The 19,460-nt window shown below is 35.3% G+C and overlaps 1 protein-coding gene across 1 annotated transcript; it reads left to right on the top strand.

The window, feature by feature from the left end:
- Positions 1-16,502: 16,502 nt before the first annotated feature.
- LOC139876219 (uncharacterized) lies at positions 16,503-17,162 on the top strand. The gene has a single exon (XM_071863506.1). The coding sequence runs from the start codon at positions 16,503-16,505 to the stop codon at positions 17,160-17,162; it is 660 nt and encodes a 219-aa protein (XP_071719607.1).
- Positions 17,163-19,460: the final 2,298 nt, after the last annotated feature.

Raw genomic sequence — 19,460 nt, 5'->3', positions numbered from 1 at the left:
AATCCAATAAATCTGAAGACATGGCTAATGCAAATGAAGAAAACGATGATAATCTCTCCTCCGATGACGATGGTGATCATTTTCGGTCACCGAAAAAATCCTCGAACAATGTGCAGACTACTTCAAAAAGGGTGGAAACCGAATCGTCTTTTGTCCAAGATTCATTTAATGCTGATTGTTCCAAAAAAGGTACTGACAATATTAATCATGAGACTCCTTCACAAAACCCTAAAAGCCGCCCATTAAATGCACATGTCGATTGTCAGGCCCCACCTCACCCTAAACCAAACACCAATAACAACTTTTCCTCACCTACTAAACCTGGTCCGTGTAATTCCGTTGGGCCTAATTGGAACTCACCTCAACATAACTCTAACCAGCCTTCTGGGCCGATTGATGAGGCTGGGCCAAAACCAAACTCACACCCTGGCTAAATACTACTATCGGGCCATTACCTAACCCGCCTCAACATACCCCACCCATAACCCTTACCACTCAACCCGTTTATAACCTATCCCCTCTTAACAGCCCAACCAAAACTGGGCCGTATGGGCCAGCCTTGTTTCCATCACAAACCATTCACCACCAAACCACATGTGAATTACCATGACATAATCCATGTAGTGACCCGAACTTTTCCATGTTTATATATATTAATTGAGATTGATATTTACATGATTAAATGTTTCCAACTTGTTAAGCAATCAAACTTGTTAAGACTTGATTAATTGAAATATGTTTCATATAGACAATTGACCACCCAAGTTGACCGGCGATTCACGAACGTTAAAACTTGTAAAAACGACATGACGATATATATATGGATATACATATGGTTAACATGAGATTATGATAAGTAAGTATCTCCATAAGTATATTAACAATGAGTTATATACATATAAACAAGACTACTAACTTAAGGATTTCGAAACGAGACATATATGTAACGATTATCGTTGTAACGACATTTAAATGTATATATATCATAATAAGATATATTAATATATCAATATCATGATAATATAATAATTTAACATCTCATTAGATATAATAAACAATGGGTTAACAACATTAATTGAGATCGTTAACTTAAAGGTTTCAAAACAACACTTACATGTAACGACTAACGATGACTTAATGACTCAGTTAAAATGTATATACATGTAGTGTATTTAGATGTATTAAAATACTTTTGGAAGACTTCAAGACATATATCAAAACACTCATACTTAACGAAAATGGTTACAGTTACTTTCCCATTCTTCTCTTTCATCAAGAATTCTAGTCGTATTCTTACCCGTATTATACACAGCTTCAAAACGTACTTACTATGGGTATATACCAATAGGAACTAGCATGGGATTCCACTCTTGATTATGTCATGTATGACTAATCAATTTTAACTTCTACCATGAGCTAGTCAACTAACTAGAACTCCTTTTAACCCCACTCACCACTCACCAATTACCACTCATCATTCACTCCATTTCACTTCCAATTCTCTTTCTAATTCTCTCTCAACACACACACACACTATTATGAACGTATTTTTCCAGTAGTTAATCATCATCTTCATCAAAAATCACTTCAAGAATCAAGCTATAATCATCATAGGAAGAACACTTCAAGAACACTTCAAAAAATCCCTTCAAGTTTACTAATTTACTTCCATGCTTTCTAATCCATTCCAAGTAATCATCTAAGATCAAGAAACCTTTGTTATATACAGTAGGTTATCTTTCTTATTCAAGGTAATATTCATATTCAAACTTTGATTCAATTTCTATAACTATAAACTATCTTAATTCGAGTAAAAATCTTACTTGAACTTGTTTTTGTGTCATGATCCTACTTCAAGAACTTTCAAGCCATCCAAGATCCTTTGAAGCTAGATCATTTCTTGTCACTTCCAGTAGGTTTACCTACTAAACTTGAGGTAGTAATGATGTTCATAACATCATTCGATTCATATATATAAAACTATCTTATTCGAAGGTTTAAACTCGTAATCACTAGAACATAGTTTAGTTAATTCTAAACTTGTTCGCAAACAAAAGTTAATCCTTCTAACTTGACTTTTAAAATCAACTAAACACATGTTCTATATCTATATGATATGCTAACTTAATGATTTAAAACCTGGAAACACGAAAAACACCGTAAAACCGGATTTACGCCGTCGTAGTAACACTGCGGGCTGTTTTGGGTTAGTTAATTAAAAACTATGATAAACTTTGATTTAAAAGTTGTTATTCTGAGAAAATGATTTTTATTATGAACATGAAACTATATCCAAAAAATATGGTTAAACTCAAAGTGGAAGTATGTTTTCTAAAATGGTCATCTAGACGTCGTTCTTTCGACTGAAATGACTACCTTTACAAAAATGACTTGTAACTTATTTTTCCGACTATAAACCTATACTTTTTCTGTTTAGATTCATAAAATAGAGTTCAATATGAAACTATAGCAATTTGATTCACTCAAAACGGATTTAAAATGAAGAAGTTATGGGTAAAACAAGATTGGATAATTTTTCTCATTTTAGCTACGTGAAAATTGGTAACAAATCTATTTCAACCATAACTTAATCAACTTGTATTGTATATTATGTAATCTTGAGATACCATAGACATGTATACAATATTTCGACCTATCATGTCGACACATCTATATATATTTCGGAACAACCATAGACACTCTATATGTGAATGTTGGAGTTAGCTATACAGGGTTGAGGTTGATTCCAAAATATATATAGTTTGAGTTGTGATCAATACTGAGATACGTATACACTGGGTCGTGGATTGATTCAAGATAATATTTATCGATTTATTTATGTACATCTAACTGTGGACAACTAGTTGTAGGTTACTAACGAGGACAGCTGACTTAATAAACTTAAAACATCAAAATATATTAAAAGTGTTGTAAATATATTTTGAACATACTTTGATATATATGTATATATTGTTATAGGTTCGTAAATCAACCAGTGGCCAAGTCTTACTTCCCGACGAAGTAAAAATCTGTGAAAGTGAGTTATAGTCCCACTTTTAAAATCTAATATTTTTGGGATGAGAATACATGCAGGTTTTATAAATGATTTACAAAATAGACACAAGTACGTGAAACTACATTCTATGGTTGAATTATCGAAATCGAATATGCCCCTTTTTATTAAGTCTGGTAATCTAATAATTAGGGAACAGACACCCTAATTGACGCGAATCCTAAAGATAGATCTATTGGGCCTAACAAACCCCATCCAAAGTACCGGATGCTTTAGTACTTCGAAATTTATATCATATCCGAAGGGTGTCCCGGAATGATGGGGATATTCTTATATATGCATCTTGTTAATGTCGGTTACCAGGTGTTCACCATATGAATGAATTTTTATCTCTATGTATGGGATGTATATTGAAATATGAAATCTTGTGGTCTATTGTTACGATTTGATATATATAGGTTAAACCTATAACTCACCAACATTTTTGTTGACGTTTAAAGCATGTTTATTCTCAGGTGAATATTAAGAGCTTCCGCTGTTGCATACTAAAATAAGGACAAGATTTGGAGTCTATGTTTGTATGATATTGTGTAAAAACTGCATTCAAGAAACTGATTTCGATGTAACATATTTGTATTGTAAACCATTATGTAATGGTCGTGTGTAAACAGGATATTTTAGATTATCATTATTTGATAATCTACGTAAAGCTTTTTAAACCTTTATTTATGAAATAAAGGTTATGGTTTGTTTTAAAAATGAATGCAGTCTTTGAAAAACGTCTCATATAGAGGTCAAAACCTCGCAACGAAATCAATTAATATGGAACGTTTTTAATCATTAAGAACGGGACATTTCAATCCAAACCCTTCTACCCCAACACCCACATTCGCCAAACCAAACCTACCTATCATCACCCCTATTAACGATGATCTACCATCAAACTCATCTCATAAACCAAATTCCACCCGATCAAACAAATCCAAATCAAAAACCAACACAACCTTCTATTTCTCCTCCAAATCTTCGTCCAGCCAAAAAAAAGAACCCCTTCCACCCCTAAACCGATTCGCTTACCCTCTTCTACAATTCCTACCTCAACTCCTCTGCCTAAACCTACCACCAATGATCCTTCTCACACAAACTCAACCGACACCTGGACCAAAGTCCAAATGTGGAACGACTCCTCAAGAATCAACAAAGCCAAATGTACTGCTCGAAATAAAGGCAAGCGTAAACTCACAACATCAATTGGATCCAAACGTTCTCGTGATTCTTCTATATATGATATTGTTATGTCTAAATCAAGAAAGATGAATAATTGTGAAACAGAATCTGGAACTCAGTCGAAAGACAGTATTTACTTATGCGATTTTGCTAATTTGCTAGGATTCACTAGCGAACAAGAGCTTTAATGTAACACGAGATCTTCTGTCCCATTTAATCGTTTCTCAATGAAGATTCTTTCAGTTAATATTCGAGGCTTCAAGAAAGATGGTAAAATTAGTTGGTTCAAAAGTATGCTGTCAAATTCCAAACCTATCGTGGCGGCAATTCAAGAAACAAAACTTAAATCAATTCACGACAGATGGGTAGAGAACTTATGGGGCTCACAAAATGTTAGTTATGCTTTCAAGTATGCTGAAGGAAGATCAGGAGGTCTATTACTTGTTTGGGACTCTAATATTTTCACTGTCAGCCACCCGGTAGAAGGAGAATTTTACTTGGCCATAAAAGGTAAACTATCTAATTATAGCTCTGACATAGTTATCGTTAACGTTTATGAGCCCCACAAGGACTATAAAAAGAGAAGATTTTGGGAGAGCTTAAATGATCTATTAAAAGTAAATAACGTTTCATGGGTAATCTGTGGTGATTTTAACGAGGTAAGATCCGATTTAGAAAGACAAAACTCGAATTTCATCGCAAGAAGGGCATCAATGTTTAACGATTTTATCAACAACAATTGTCTACTCGAAATCCCCCTGGTCGGCAAGAAACTTACGAGAATTAGTGACGATGGCATTCAATTCAGCAAGTTAGACCGATTTCTTGTTTCAGATAATTTTGCTAAGATGTGGGATGACCTATATGTAACACCTCTTGACAGAAACCTCACGGATCATACACCATTACTACTCAAAAATGGACATGATGACTTTTGGCCAAAACCCTTCCGCGTTATTGAATCTTGGTTCGAATGTAAAGAAGTTGAAAACATTGTATCTGATGCTTGGAACATTCGTGTTACCGGGCACCGTAAAGACACTGTCTTTAGACTCAAGCTTAAGAATGTTAAAGATAAACTTAGAGAATGGAGTAAAAAACCTTTGGTAAAATTGATGACGAACTACAAAAACTCAATGATGATTCCAACACACTCGAATTAGAAGCAGAAAATGGTCATATCACTGAATCCGAAAGACTTGAGTAGATTTCAAAATGAGGTAATTGGGTAGAAAAAAATCGTGTGAAAAGAAATATCTTAAAACAAAAAGCAAAAATCAAATGGGCAATCGATGGAGATGAAAACTCAAGGTTCTTTCACTCAATTATTAAAAGGTGAAACAACAAAAACAACATTCGGGACCTTCATATCAACGGTTCTTGGTGTGAGGAACCAAATGCAATTAAACAGGAAGTTCATCGTTATTTCCAAAAATTTTATGTTGATGGTGACACCAGGGGCCTCACCTTCGACGGGTTCGAAACTGCTAAAATCCTGCCTACTGATGCCGACAGTCTTGAAGCCCATTTCTCAGAAGACGAAGCTTGGGCTGCTATTAATGATTGTGGGCCATCGAAAGCCTCGGGGCCCGATGGTTTTAACTTTCACTTTTATAAGAAATTCTGGAACATTATCAAGAAAGATCTAATGGTTGTACTTGAATGGTTTTGGAAGCATGGTGAAATTTCTCAAGGTTGCAACGCTTCGTTTAACACCCTTATCCCCAAAGTCAACGACCCCATCTGTAACGACCCTGGATTTTCCAACATTTATTTATTAATAATTATTATTATTAATACGTGTGATTAAACGAATGTATGTTATTACATTTACATGTTACCATGATTGCCCGTACTTGACTTTAAATGCCCGAAATGTCTTTGTGACACACGAAACTTTCACGAATAATATTTTTAGACATTATTTGCATTCATGATTAAGTTTATTAATCATTTTAATTAACTAAAGTTATTAGTTAATTACTTGGGCTTTATTTAGATTTAATTGTTAATTAATAGAACTTGGGCTTGATTAATTTTTGTGGACTCTTGAACATGGGCTTATGAGCCCACCTTACCTTTTAAATGGACTTAGTTAGCCCATGTCATTCACTTGTAAGTATCACTTAGGAGTGTAACTAGTTAGTTAATACATGAAGGAATCTAGTTACCATAATCCCCATGCACTTACACCAAATAACCAACTTTTGTGCCAAAATCATACAAGGGACTAGTGTGTATTCTTCCCTTCCTTTTTCTGCAGCAGGCCGTAGGCCAAGGGTGTATGGGGAGAGGCTTTGCTTTCAAATTTTGTTAACTTATGCATTGTAACAGTTCACTTTTCACACACACACAAAATACCTTTCAAATTTTCACTCAAACTTTCTCTCTTTTCTCTAATACTTGTAAGCAACTTGGGACTTTTCTTCTTCCTTTCTGGTTTACAAAAACCGAACCTAGTAACCTTAAATCATCATCATCTTTTGTTACTTGTTGTTTGATTACTTGTTTGTTAATTGTTACTTACTAGTTGTAGTTACTTACTTGGTTTCAAGAATCAAACTACATAGTTTCATTCTTCTTCTATCTTGTAATTACAAGAACACTCAACAACATAAACTTACTAGTTTATGATTCTACCTTACTTGTTTTAAAAGATTTAGAGTGCATGTGTTGCAAATCATACTTGTAAGTCATGTTAGTAAACTTTAAAGTTTACTCTCTTAAAAATCAAACTTTGGTTTAAATCTTTAAAGTATGATCAACAATGAACTAGTTACTTACTTATTTAGTTTATTACTTCATTTCTTGTACATTTAAATTCATGCTTGTTGTTGTTGGTCAAGTACTACAAGTTAGTCTTGATCTCATACTTTCTTGAAACTTAAAGATAACTTTAAAGATTCAAGAACATGGAAGTGTAACTCTTTATTTATAACTTTACATACTTGTGTTGGATTTAACTTAATAACCTTAGATCTAGACTTTTGGGTCTTGGATCTTCAAGATTTAACTAAGAACTATGTTCTACATCTTAAGATCTTGATTAGTTAGTTTACTTTCAAGTTTGTAACTTGTTATTACTTTTACATTTCATGTATGTGCTAAATCTAAGACTTTGATGAAACTTTGGTTCATCAAAACACTTGCAACACTTAAGTGAGTTGTGCTTCATGTCTTAGACTTGCACTTGGGTTATGACGGTCAAACCATGGTAAATATGATGTAAACACATCAAAGAGTTGTACACTTGAAGCTATATGCATCAAGGATGAGAAACATGATGAACATCAAGCACCAAGACCACCGGAACTCACTTTTAACTTCCTGTTTTCTGTTTACAGCCCTCTGCCCTACTGTTTCTGTAACAGACCAGTAGATGAGACCTTTATTTTCAAATATATCTTTTCGAGTATATAACTTTTCATATAGGACTCATCTTAATCCGAGTTACGGTTTAGGATTTATGGCCCTCCGATCGTCACTATGTCCTTTAACGTTGTGCAGAAATTTCTGACCTACTTGCACTTAGACCGTCGCCACGGTCAAACGAAGACGATTTTGCTTCTGTAAATTTTACCACACTTAAAGGACTCATATACGGAGCCATGGCCACTGGTCTCACCTTAATTCAGTAAGGGTAGAGGCCGTGGTGACTGATCGAAGTCAGCCTTTGTTTTAAACTACTTTCATAAACGAAACTTACTTTACGCCTTTTGTTTGATGATGAATGATGATGACCCTTAAGACCTTATTTACATACTTTTAAACCTATTCGGTCGATTTACTGACTTAGTACTATTTGACTTAGGTTGAGGACTCGTTGGACCTTTCGGACCGATTACTTGCACACTTTTCTCGACTCGACTTTACGACTACTTTATCATTGTGAGTTGTAGCATTCCCTTTTTACTTTAACTTATTTTGGGAACTGAGAATACATGCAGATTTTATGTTTTACATACTAGGCACGAGTACTTAAACTTTATATATGTGTGGGTTATACAATGGCATAAACATTCCCTTTAGCTCGGTAACGTTTAATCATTGATTTTTGAACCGTGAACGCGAATCTTAGATATGGATCCATAGGGTTTGACATCTCCACTCGGGCTAGTCGCGCTAGCATTTAACGAGTGTTTAATACTTCGTAAACATACGCACTTGCCAAGTGTACTTTCAGGGGGTGATATAATATTAAACGTTAAGTTAGTTACCGGGTGCCCACGGTTGAACATATACTCAAACATACTGATTTGGATTACTGTTTTGAAACGCTCTTTGTAGCACTGAAATCTCGTGGCCTACTTACATTACTGTTATACTTAAACTATAGCTCACCAACCTTTGTGTTGACATTTTTAAGCACGTATTTCTCAGGTGCTTGAGGTTAGCTTCCGCTGTGTACTAGTTGTGCTGTAGACACCCGCTGCTTAGAGTTGTCACCGCATGAACTACTTTACCTTGCATTCAAACTTTAGTACTTTGGAACCACGATTGTAACGACCATTTGGGGTCACATACACTTATTAATTGCTTCTACTTAGTGAAGCATGCTTTTGGGTTGTAAAACGTTTGACGTTAGTTATGACGTCACTTTTATTAATGAATGCAAACTCTTTTTGAAATCGCATATAGTACTTAACCTTGTAATGATCCTGTTGTTGATGGTCCGTATATGTTGATTTAGTTCGGGGCGTCACATTTGGTATCAGAGCATTGGTTGTAGGGAATTAGGTTGCATTAGTGAGTCTAAGACCGACCCGAGTAGGATACACTAATAGGACTAATCTACAACTTGCTAGTTTACTTGTTTCCGCTGAACTTACTGCATGCTGCTGCTTACTTTTACTGCTATATGCCGTATGCTACTATGTGATTTCACTACTGCATGCTATTATTCGCTTTCGATTGCATGCTACTGTGTTATATTACTGCATGCTACTATCCGCCTTTAGCATGTTATCTCGGTATGATACTGTTACTATCGCCATGCTACGTGCTGCTGTAGACGATCTAGGCTGCTGTAGTTGTTATGCCTGATTACACTCTTGCTACATGTCTACTATTCGCTATGCCAACTTGGAGAACCTATCTTTCCCGGTTCAGATGTTTTCCTGAACTACTTTCCCACTCGTCTAGTCCTAAGAACTAGTAGTGTAATCCACCTGTTACTACTGCTCCACCGTTCTGGAGATCGAAACATTACTTCACGCAATCTAGAAGATTGTTCAGTTGACACATGCCCTGTACGCTTTCATGACCGTCACTCACCTCTTTCATTCTTCACCACTACTCGACGACCTAACGACACTTCTATACTTAGGAATTGGAGAAGCCGGGAAGGCATTCCCCTTTAATAAGGTCATAGCATCTTCTACTGATGCACAGTCATACCCAAAGACTTGGGAGTCACCTCGAGACATATCGTATCACTACCTGCTACACGTACAACTCGAAACAAGACCCAGATCAAATTTCTAGAAAGGAATCTAACGATGTTACTTGGACCCGAATATATCAAAGAAATTTCAGAGCACTTAGGCATTAATACATGATCTACGGAAGCTACGCACCCACATCGAGAAACTGTGAGATTAGTTATGCCGATTCTGTTTGAGATAGCATAGTTAAAGCACCATTAGATGAAATTGGGTAGAACTTGAAGTGATCACGTTACATTGACCATATGAAGTGATATTGGAATGAACGTACGATTTAGTACAATATAATGACGCCAGGACAGCGTGATTATATTGAAGTAAATCATGCAGAAGTTCCAATGTTACTACATGAGGAATATGAGGTGATCCAGGGAAAACTTTGGCAGGGATCACTTGAGCATACGCATTATAGCCTGTTAAAAATAGGGAAAGAATAACCACGTAGCCTATATACTATACAAGAAGGGCCTTGTTTGCAGAATTGAAAACTCGAAAATTTGTTATAGATACCGACACCCTGGATATTTGAGGAAAAGTTCTCATATAGGAAAAACTTTAAAAATTACCTACGGTAAAACAATCGTTATGGAGACTTGCATGGATCCTGATTTTAGTTGGGGTACGTTTCATCACAACGTTTCATTGTCTTAAGGTTGTTTAATACTGGAGCGATAGAAACCTTAAGACTAGAACCTTAGTGTTATGACTAATAAGCCAATACCAACCATGAGGGTTAAATATTCTATAGGACAAGCAAATAGTAAGTTGAGAAAGATAGAGGAATAATTTAAGGTAGTACTTTAAGAATTAACAGGTGGGTAATTTGGAGATGACCTCATATTAACCAAACTTGGGAGTTTTAATATGGTAGTTGAAAAGGATTAGTTACCTACGTACGGGCATATGTTATTTGAGAAGATTGATAGAATTTTTCACATTAGTACAGTAAGATTTGATTTGGGATGAACTTTAAGATTTACCTAATACTCATCGAGCTAGGAAGCTTTGATGAAATAGTTGGAACGAACTGACTTTCAAGGATGAAAGCGGAATTTAATCATAATGGGAAGAATTTATTTGTATACCTCGCAAGAATGGTCAAACTATTGGGAAGAGAGATGGCCCGAAAACTGAACCTTATTAGTTACATGACAACCACTCGAAATCCCACAATGGAAATGGGAAGAAATTCATCACTAAACTACCAGAGACGGTATGCGGTTAGGACACCATCTGGGTTATTACTGACCATCTCGCCAAAACTGCTCACTTTCTAGCCATGAAAGAAACCGATACAATGGACAAACTGGCACAACGATACTTAAAGGAATTGTATTCTGTCACTTCAACAATTCAAATTCTATGTTGAAGAATTCCCAAGAATCTCATTTTATACTCATTCTTACGCAACTCTAAACCCTAACTTATTACGAGAAACTTCTTATTCGATGATAACCACAACATCATCCTTCTTACTTCGATATTAGTCATACCAGTTCAAAATTTTCCTAAGAACAATGAGTTGTTAACTCTCATCCTCATACTCTCCCATTCGTATCTCACTTATAAGCAACAACTTCACACTTAAGCATTTTTGGTCAAAGGACTTATGTCCTACTATTAGTCGTCAAACACATATAAATTCAATAGTTTTTATTACCTCAAATATCACTCACAATTTTTAAAAGTCTTTTACTCGATTCTCATCAACCTTTTCCAACTTGTAACCTCCGAAATATGAAATTTTGTTTGCCAAAACTTTACACACATTATTTTTACTGTGCTATCCTCTCAAAGCTTTATAAAAATAAATTTATTCTGTTTGCCATTCATACAAATTTTTGAAATCGTACCCGTTATATAAAATAAAGTAAATGATTACTTTTGACAAATACATATGAAACTTTACTTTCACTTTTACAAATCAAATCTTTCATTTAAAAGGTATTATACTTTGAACGGTGCGTGTTGTACATAACCCAAATTTACTAAGAACTTCGTTCCTTCTCATACATTGTCACCATAAACAATTTCTATAAAACTTTCGTTGTTTATTATATAAAACTTTTCGTGTTATCCGTATCCAAGTCATCATGAAGGCTTTATAACCGTCAAAATTGAGAGATTCGTGTGTATGTGATAAAGGCACTGACAATCACGTCATGCAAGGCCTTCGGGCATCTACTAACACTTACACCATTCAAAATTTTTGCGTTACACCATGGATCTATTTCACCACACCTGTTGGAACAATGCTCCTTCTTACATAACTCTAAGCCCTGACTCATTCCAAGAAACTCTCATCTAGTGATATTAACACTATCAGTAATCCGACTCTATTATTAATCACGACCTATTTGGCACTTTGCAAATTCAAGAAGCAATTGACTTCTCATCCTCGTGCTCTATCTTTCGTACCTCACTTTTAGCAACGGCTTCGCACGTAAATATTTTTGGCCAAAGACTGGTGTCCTGATAATTACCGAAACTACATTTATGTCATTAGTTTTCATTACCTAGTACCTGGTCACCCTATGATTCAAAGCTTTTCCACTCAATCTTTTTCAACTCGCAACCTTTGAAATACGAAAACTGTGATTATCAAAATTTTTACACGTTGTTTATTTGTGCGGTCCTCACAAGATTTACAGACAATGAAAATACTAAAAACTTTTTGGTCACTTATACGATTTGTAAAATCATATGTGTATAAATTTATACTTACTTATTTTGATACTAAGTTATATCTGCAAATTATTTAAAACCCGCTCCTTTACCGAGTTATTCAACTTAAGTCAAATGGTTTTGGTGCAAAATGGTACAGTTGTACCTACATCTAAATTTACTAGGAACTTCGTTCCGTTTACGTGGTCACAACAAGCGTTCAAAGGTTTGATCTTCAACACTCCCTTGGTTGATTTTATTAAAGGTTTTCGTATTAGACTACACCACGTATGGATCACACTTTTTCTCGCCCCCTGATAGGGATGAAACTTACTATTAAGATCTTGTTAAAAAAACTCTTGAGCCACTTTGGATGGCGGTTTTATAAAATTTGTTAAGAAAATCTCTGCACCCATAAAATGTTCTTTTTAAAGTTAGACATGATAAAAACGCGGGCCGATAAACCAGTTTTCCAGGGTACACTCAGTAGTCACCCCATCGTAGGACAGGCACTAGGTGAGTTCCTACTCTCAAAATTTCACGGCTAAACACAACACCCTCGTAAACTTCATCTCTATGAATCAGTATGTTGAGACACAAAAATCATTTTTGGAGATTCTTTTCACTCGGAGTAAACCATTCGTTAGGACCAAGGGTTCACGTATCATCTCATCCGCACATCCCCTTAAGTACACGGATAAATTCAGAACGAACCGCTCGAAGAGTTCACTCTCGTTCAACGACCACACCTTACGTGCGACTTTCTTTCGGAAATGTAACATAAGAAACTTTGAGAACCTATAAATCTTGTTACCCCTTGGGAGGGGACTGCTTAAAACATTTACGACACAGATGTGGATACTCTATATATTTTCTTCCTTCATTGGTTGCAACTGTATGTTGCTCTAGTTAACGTTAACCCTAACTTCAACATATAACTGAAAGGATGAAGTTACATTACGGAATTGTGCTTTCATTTATCCAAGGTTAGGTTCACCTCACTAAGATTGCGGTTAGAGATAATATTATTCATTATCACTAGCGAAGTATTAAACATCCTCACTAAGATTGCGGTTAGAGATAATATTATTAGGGGTGTGGATATCGGAGCTAATAAAATTACTATATCTCATCTCCAATTCGCGGACGACACACTCTTCTTTGGCGATTGGAACAAACGAAACATTAGAAACATTCATAAGACCCTCATTTGTTTTCAAAAGTTATCCGGCTTGAAAATCAACTTTAAGAAGAGCTACCTTTATGGTATAGGAGTGTCCAAATCCACCACCGATGGCATGGCCTCACAATTAGGATGCAACTCAGGTTCTCTTCTGTAACAACCCAAATAACTAAGGTAATATTTTATGTAATTTAATATTGATATATTTATTGTTGGCATTATTTTATATAATAAATTTGATAATATTTAAGATTTGTTAGTTAAGTTGAAAAGAGACTAGAGATACAAAGTTAGTTTAAGGACCTCCCATAACATGGTTTTGGTGGGAAGGGTAGAAAGTGAAATTATTGCAAAGATAATTTAATAAAACTTGTAAAATGCTGGAAAATTCTATCAGTAGCAAAAAAAAAATCCAGAGAGCTAAGTGTGTGTGTGTGTGTGTGTGTGTGTGTGGACTTGCATCAAGAAGAGAGGAGAAATCCTCAATTAGAAGAATTAATCACATGCAAGTAGAAATTCATGTAATTTAGTGTGCCTTGATCATCATAGCAAGTTGCAATTCTTCAATTTCTTCTCCATTTGTGCACAATTAGGGTTCTCAAATCCCTAAAGACAAGGTATGAACTTCTATGTCTATGTTTCACTAAATTGGGTGTTTTAGATGAATCTCAAGCTTAAAAGTTGTTGTATGTGAAAGTGTGCACATTTGTATGATTAAAAACGAATTTTAATTGATGTTTAGATGTAAGTTCATGTATGAAATTGTAACTTGTAATGGTGTTATGATATATGATGATTTTAAGGTTGCTAGTAGTTAAAATGGGTTTATGCACACCAAGTGTTTGATGAAATGCTTGAGAGAATGACAAGTTCATGTTTGTAAGAGATAAACTAGAGAAATGGTGTATTTAGGCAAATGGTGTTTGTATGATAATGTTTGTTATAATGGAAAAGTGAAAAGAAAAGTTAAGAATTTCATGTATGTGAATGTTCATGTGAATGATGAGATAAAAGGGGATTAAGAAAGATTAAGTCAAATGTGTAAGTATATGAAAGTGTTGTAAGCATTTGAAAGATGTAAATTCGTTTGAATTATGTTAATGACGAGATTAGCTCATGTATAGGTGCTAATCAAGACAAGGGAACTCCAAGCGACCAAGGAACCTTGTTTAACCAAGGTGAGTTTATAGGGGGTAAATTGGGCGGGTCAAGAGTGGCTTAGTGTTTCCAGATTGCATCCGTGCAAGACGGCAACGACTAAGTGCACTAGATGGATAGCTTAGATAGAATTATTAGGCATGCCTCATAATTGTATCTATGGTTGATGATTAGCTTAGACAAGGTTATTAAGCTTGCTTAATGATCTTGCCTATGGTATGACTTAGCTAATTAGCTTAGACACTTTGGGTGTCTATGTATGTATGTATTGTGATTAAGGGATAGCTTAGGCATATGTGTATGCCTATGGTGGCAAGAAATGGGATCGGATCCGATAGTAAGTAAGCAACCTTTGGGTTGGAAAGGTTAAGTGATGAATTGTCTAGGCTCATTGATATGCGTTCTTTTATTCGCCTATAACTCACTAAGCATGAAAGCTTACCCCCATGTTATGTTTATGTTTTTATAGGAACGAAAGGTCACCGTGAAGGTAAGGAGCCTATTTGAGGATGGCGGAGCATCGGTCATATAGTAAGTGGTAGTGAAAGTCCCTACTTTGAATCTAGTTCTAATGATACCGCTTATTGACGCTAAGACTTTTGTACTCATAAACTATGTTTCTCTTGAAGATTTGGGACCAAATGTTATGTTTAAGATGTGTAAACGTTTTGTTCATGATTAAATGACTTTTGTAATGTTTAATGATGTAAGCAACTGTTGAAACTAAGTTTGTTTTTGTATTATGTTATTAAAATGGTGTTGGGTGAGGAAGAAGTGGTGAAATTGTGATCTTTAAGGCAAGTTATAGTTCAGTACCAGCGACAGCACAGGGCCGCGCCGCGACCCCATGTGTCGCGCCGCGCCATTAGGCGTATTCTGAAATCAGGAGAAGTGTAAAACTGGTCTGAAATCCTTTGTATGGCCGCGCCGCGCCCAGACTTGCGTCGCCGCGGCATATCACTGGGTTGGGTGGTTACCTTTATTTAAAAAAAAATTTATCGTTTTAAGGGCGTTAAATCTTCCATTTGTTTATTTGGGTTTGCCCATTGGAGAAAATATGCAGAAAAAGGCCTCATGGAACCCAATCATTGATAAGGTAAAAAAACGCCTCTCGGGTTGGAAATCTAGAACAATGTCATTTGGAGGTAGGTTGACAATTATCAAATCGATCCTTAGTAGTCTTCCTCTCTACTACTTCTCGTTGTTTTGTGCTCCCTCATCCGTCATTAAAATTCTCGAAAACATGCGACGTAAGGTTTTTTGGGGTGGGTCGGGTACCGAATCTAAACCTTCTTGGGTTAAATGGGATTCAATAGTATTACCATACAATGAGGGCGGGTTAAACATCACTTCACTCAAATCAAAAAATTGGGCACTTGTGGGAAAATGGTGGTGGCATTTCCGTATGGAAAACGACTCACTATGGGTTAACATAATCAATAGCATTTACGAGTGGGATGGCGGGTTGGGCTCTTATAGCTCTAATGGTTTAAAGAGATATGTTTCAGTTTGGGATAACATCATCAAGATTGGAGAGGATATGCGAGACGCTGGAGTATTATTCCAGGAGCAATTTGTTCGCATCATCGGAATCGGGAGTGACATACAATTCTGGGAGGACATATGAGTTGGTAACTGCCCGCTCAAATTGTTACTCCCTCGATTGTATAGACTCGATTCTAACCCTGTATGCTCGGTCAGCGATAGAGTTTCTTTTAATAATGGTCTATGGTCTTTCATGTGGGCTTGGAATATAAGATTAACAAGAAGGCTGGTAGGCGAATTAGATCGGCTCTCAAATTTGATCAGAGATATGGCGAAGATTGGATCAGGCAACTCAACGTGGGCTTTTAAACTTGGCGATGGTAACAACTACTCTTTAAAAAAAATGACGACTTTCATCGACAGTATAATCGTCGAGAGATCTTATGTTGGAGACAAGACACTCCGGAATAACTTGGTACCACTCAAAATCGGTATCTTTGTTTGGCGTGTTCTCAAAGAAAGAATTGCGGTTAAATTGGAATTAGTAAAGCGCGGTGTTAATTTAGCTTCCTTATTATGCCCCATTTGCAATAAGGAAGTTGAATCTACTTCTCATGCTTTAATAACTTGCGAGTATGCAAAAGATGTATGGTCGAGAATTCATAATTGGTGGAGCTTAAACTTTATCCCTAGTATCAACATCGAAAGTTTATTGAAAGATCCAAACTGTAACACCCTTCCGAGAAGTCTACAAAAAACATGGCAAGCCATTTCGTGGACGACGGCTTATTTCATTTGGAAGAATAGAAATCAAAAATTTTTCAACAATGACTCATGGTCCACCGCAAAACTCACATGTGATATTCAAGTTAAATCGTTTGAGTGGATAATGAACCGTTCGAGTAAAATCAACAAAGATTGGCTTCAATGGCTCCTAAACTCTATTAATCTCGGAGCACCTAATGTCAACAATCTTGACCCCGGTTAACTTTTTGCTTCTCTCATGTGGTCGTGTATTCATGTAGTCATATTTGTAGAGTTATTTTTGTGAACTCCCTGTACATATTTGTATCTCGTGGACTATGGTGCTCCTTGCACCTTCTTTGTACATATTCTAAATATTTATATATACTTATTGCTTTTAAAAAAAAAGAAAAAAATTTTTTTTACTGGCATAAGGTTATTATTTTCATATCTAGGGTCAAATTTGTTATACTTCAGTAGGCTTATAACTACCTTTAATGGTTATAAGAACAAAGAGAGAAAAAGAGAGAAGAAGGAGAGAAGAAATATTGATATTGATATTTCAAGAGAAATGGTGCACCTTAAATGGTTACCATACATGTCTATTTATAGTATAAAATATTACTATGCAAGAAATATAATAATAATAAAATTAACATCCAATCTAGATATTTTATAACACAATCTAGATATTTTATAACACTCCCCCTTGGATGACAATTTTATTAGAGAATAACTAGTACTGCCTCGTTAAAAACCTTGCTAAAGAAAACTCATTGGGATAAAACTTTAGCTAAGGGAAAAAGAGTGCAGCATAAAGTTGACTCCCCCTCAAGTAGGCAACGCCTGAGTTGTTACATCTTCTGAACATGCCTCATGCCAATATTATGAACGTGTGTTCTAAAAATAGCAGTTAGCAGTGCTTTGGTATAAAGATCAGCAGAGTTGTTGATTGAACGTATCTCATTTTAATCTGGTTGTCTTTTACGATATCTTGAGTATATGAGAAAAATCTGAGGTTTTCATCTGAAACTGTATCATCTAAATCTTTTATGTACAAGTTTGGCCCTCGTGATTTGTCTACAGTCTCCTTCATGGTTTGTTCAAACCGTTGTTTCAGTTCCTATTCCCTTTCAGTCTTTTTCTGAGCCTTACCAATATACCATTCTTTTCCATCAAACTTATGACCGTTAAGACCGTTTATAGCTTTAGCGCCTCGTCAGCATTTATGTTTTGTTCTGTCATTTTTGATACTCTTCTTTCAATTGTATTATGTAAGCTGTATTATCTTCATAGATAGTTGTTACGCTTTTATAGCGTTCTAGTCCACAAGAATCAATAATGATTTGTGTCATTGATCTCAACCAAACACATTTTCGAGTAGTTTCATATAATGCAATCACTTCGTCATGATTTGATGATGTTGCAACAAGTGTTTGTTTTAAGAACGCCATGATTTTGTGGTACCTCCATTTAGGAATACATATCGAGTTTGAGATTTATCTTTATGAGGATTTGATGAATGACCTGTATATACATAATCAACCAAATCTTGTTTTGAAACGTTAGAACAAAATAATTTTAAATCAGCAGTTTCTCAAGGGTATCAAAATATGTGTTTGATCCCGCTCCATTGTCATTTGAGCTGAATCTTGCCAACAAATTAACTGCAAGAGAAATGTCAGGTCTTGTACAATCTATAAGATACATAAGAACCTCAATTGCACTAAAATATGGAACTTCCGATCTGTTAAGATTTTCATGATCTTCGCAGGGATGAAATAGATCAGTGTCAATATTGAGTGATCTAACAACAATGAGTGTCTTTAAAAAAATGTTTTAAAATCTTTTCGGTATAAGTTATTTGATGTACAAGTAAATCATTAGGCATATGCTCAATTTGCAATCCAAGGTAATACTTGGTTTTTTCAAGATCTTTCATTTCAAAATAATTCTTTAGAAGTTGAATGATTTCATAGATCTCTTTATTTGTTCATATGATGTTAAGAACATTGACATAAACAACTACGATCTCATATCCGAACATTGTTTTTATAAAACATACGTGCAAAATAAGTTTATATTTATACCCTTTTTTTTATCAAGTAGTCATTTAATCGGTTATACCACATACGTCCCGTTTGTATAAACCCACTTAGAAATCTTTGTGATTTAATGGAATATATTCCCTTGGGTTTTACATTAGATGCTTATGATACCTTAACCCTTTAGGTATATTCATATATATCACTATTAAGTGATCCATACAGATAAGTAGTAACAACATTCATGAGATGCATTTAAATAACTACCAGGTTGATTAAGTATCTAATAAGTAATTGTATTCATTACAGGAGGATAATTTTTCCTCCTAATTCATTTCTGGTCTTTGTGGGAAATATTGAGTTACAAGTCTAGTTTTGCCTTGTAACTTCATTTGCACATTTCTTTTCGGATAAAAATTCATTTGTATCCCATACGTTTCACATCTTTAAAAGTGATAACGATTGATCCGAAAACTTTTCTTTTATCGAGCGATTCT

This window comes from Rutidosis leptorrhynchoides, chromosome 11 (genome assembly GCF_046630445.1).
Source record: "Rutidosis leptorrhynchoides isolate AG116_Rl617_1_P2 chromosome 11, CSIRO_AGI_Rlap_v1, whole genome shotgun sequence".
In the NCBI taxonomy this organism is placed as follows: Eukaryota; Viridiplantae; Streptophyta; class Magnoliopsida; order Asterales; family Asteraceae; genus Rutidosis; species Rutidosis leptorrhynchoides.
Note: the sequence above shows the minus strand (reverse complement) of the source record. Positions and strands in the feature narration are given on the sequence as shown.

Coding starts and splice junctions, on each gene's coding strand:
- LOC139876219 (XM_071863506.1), top strand. CDS start 16,503: ATGGCGAAGATTGGATCAGGCAACTCAACGTGGGCTTTTAAACTTGGC.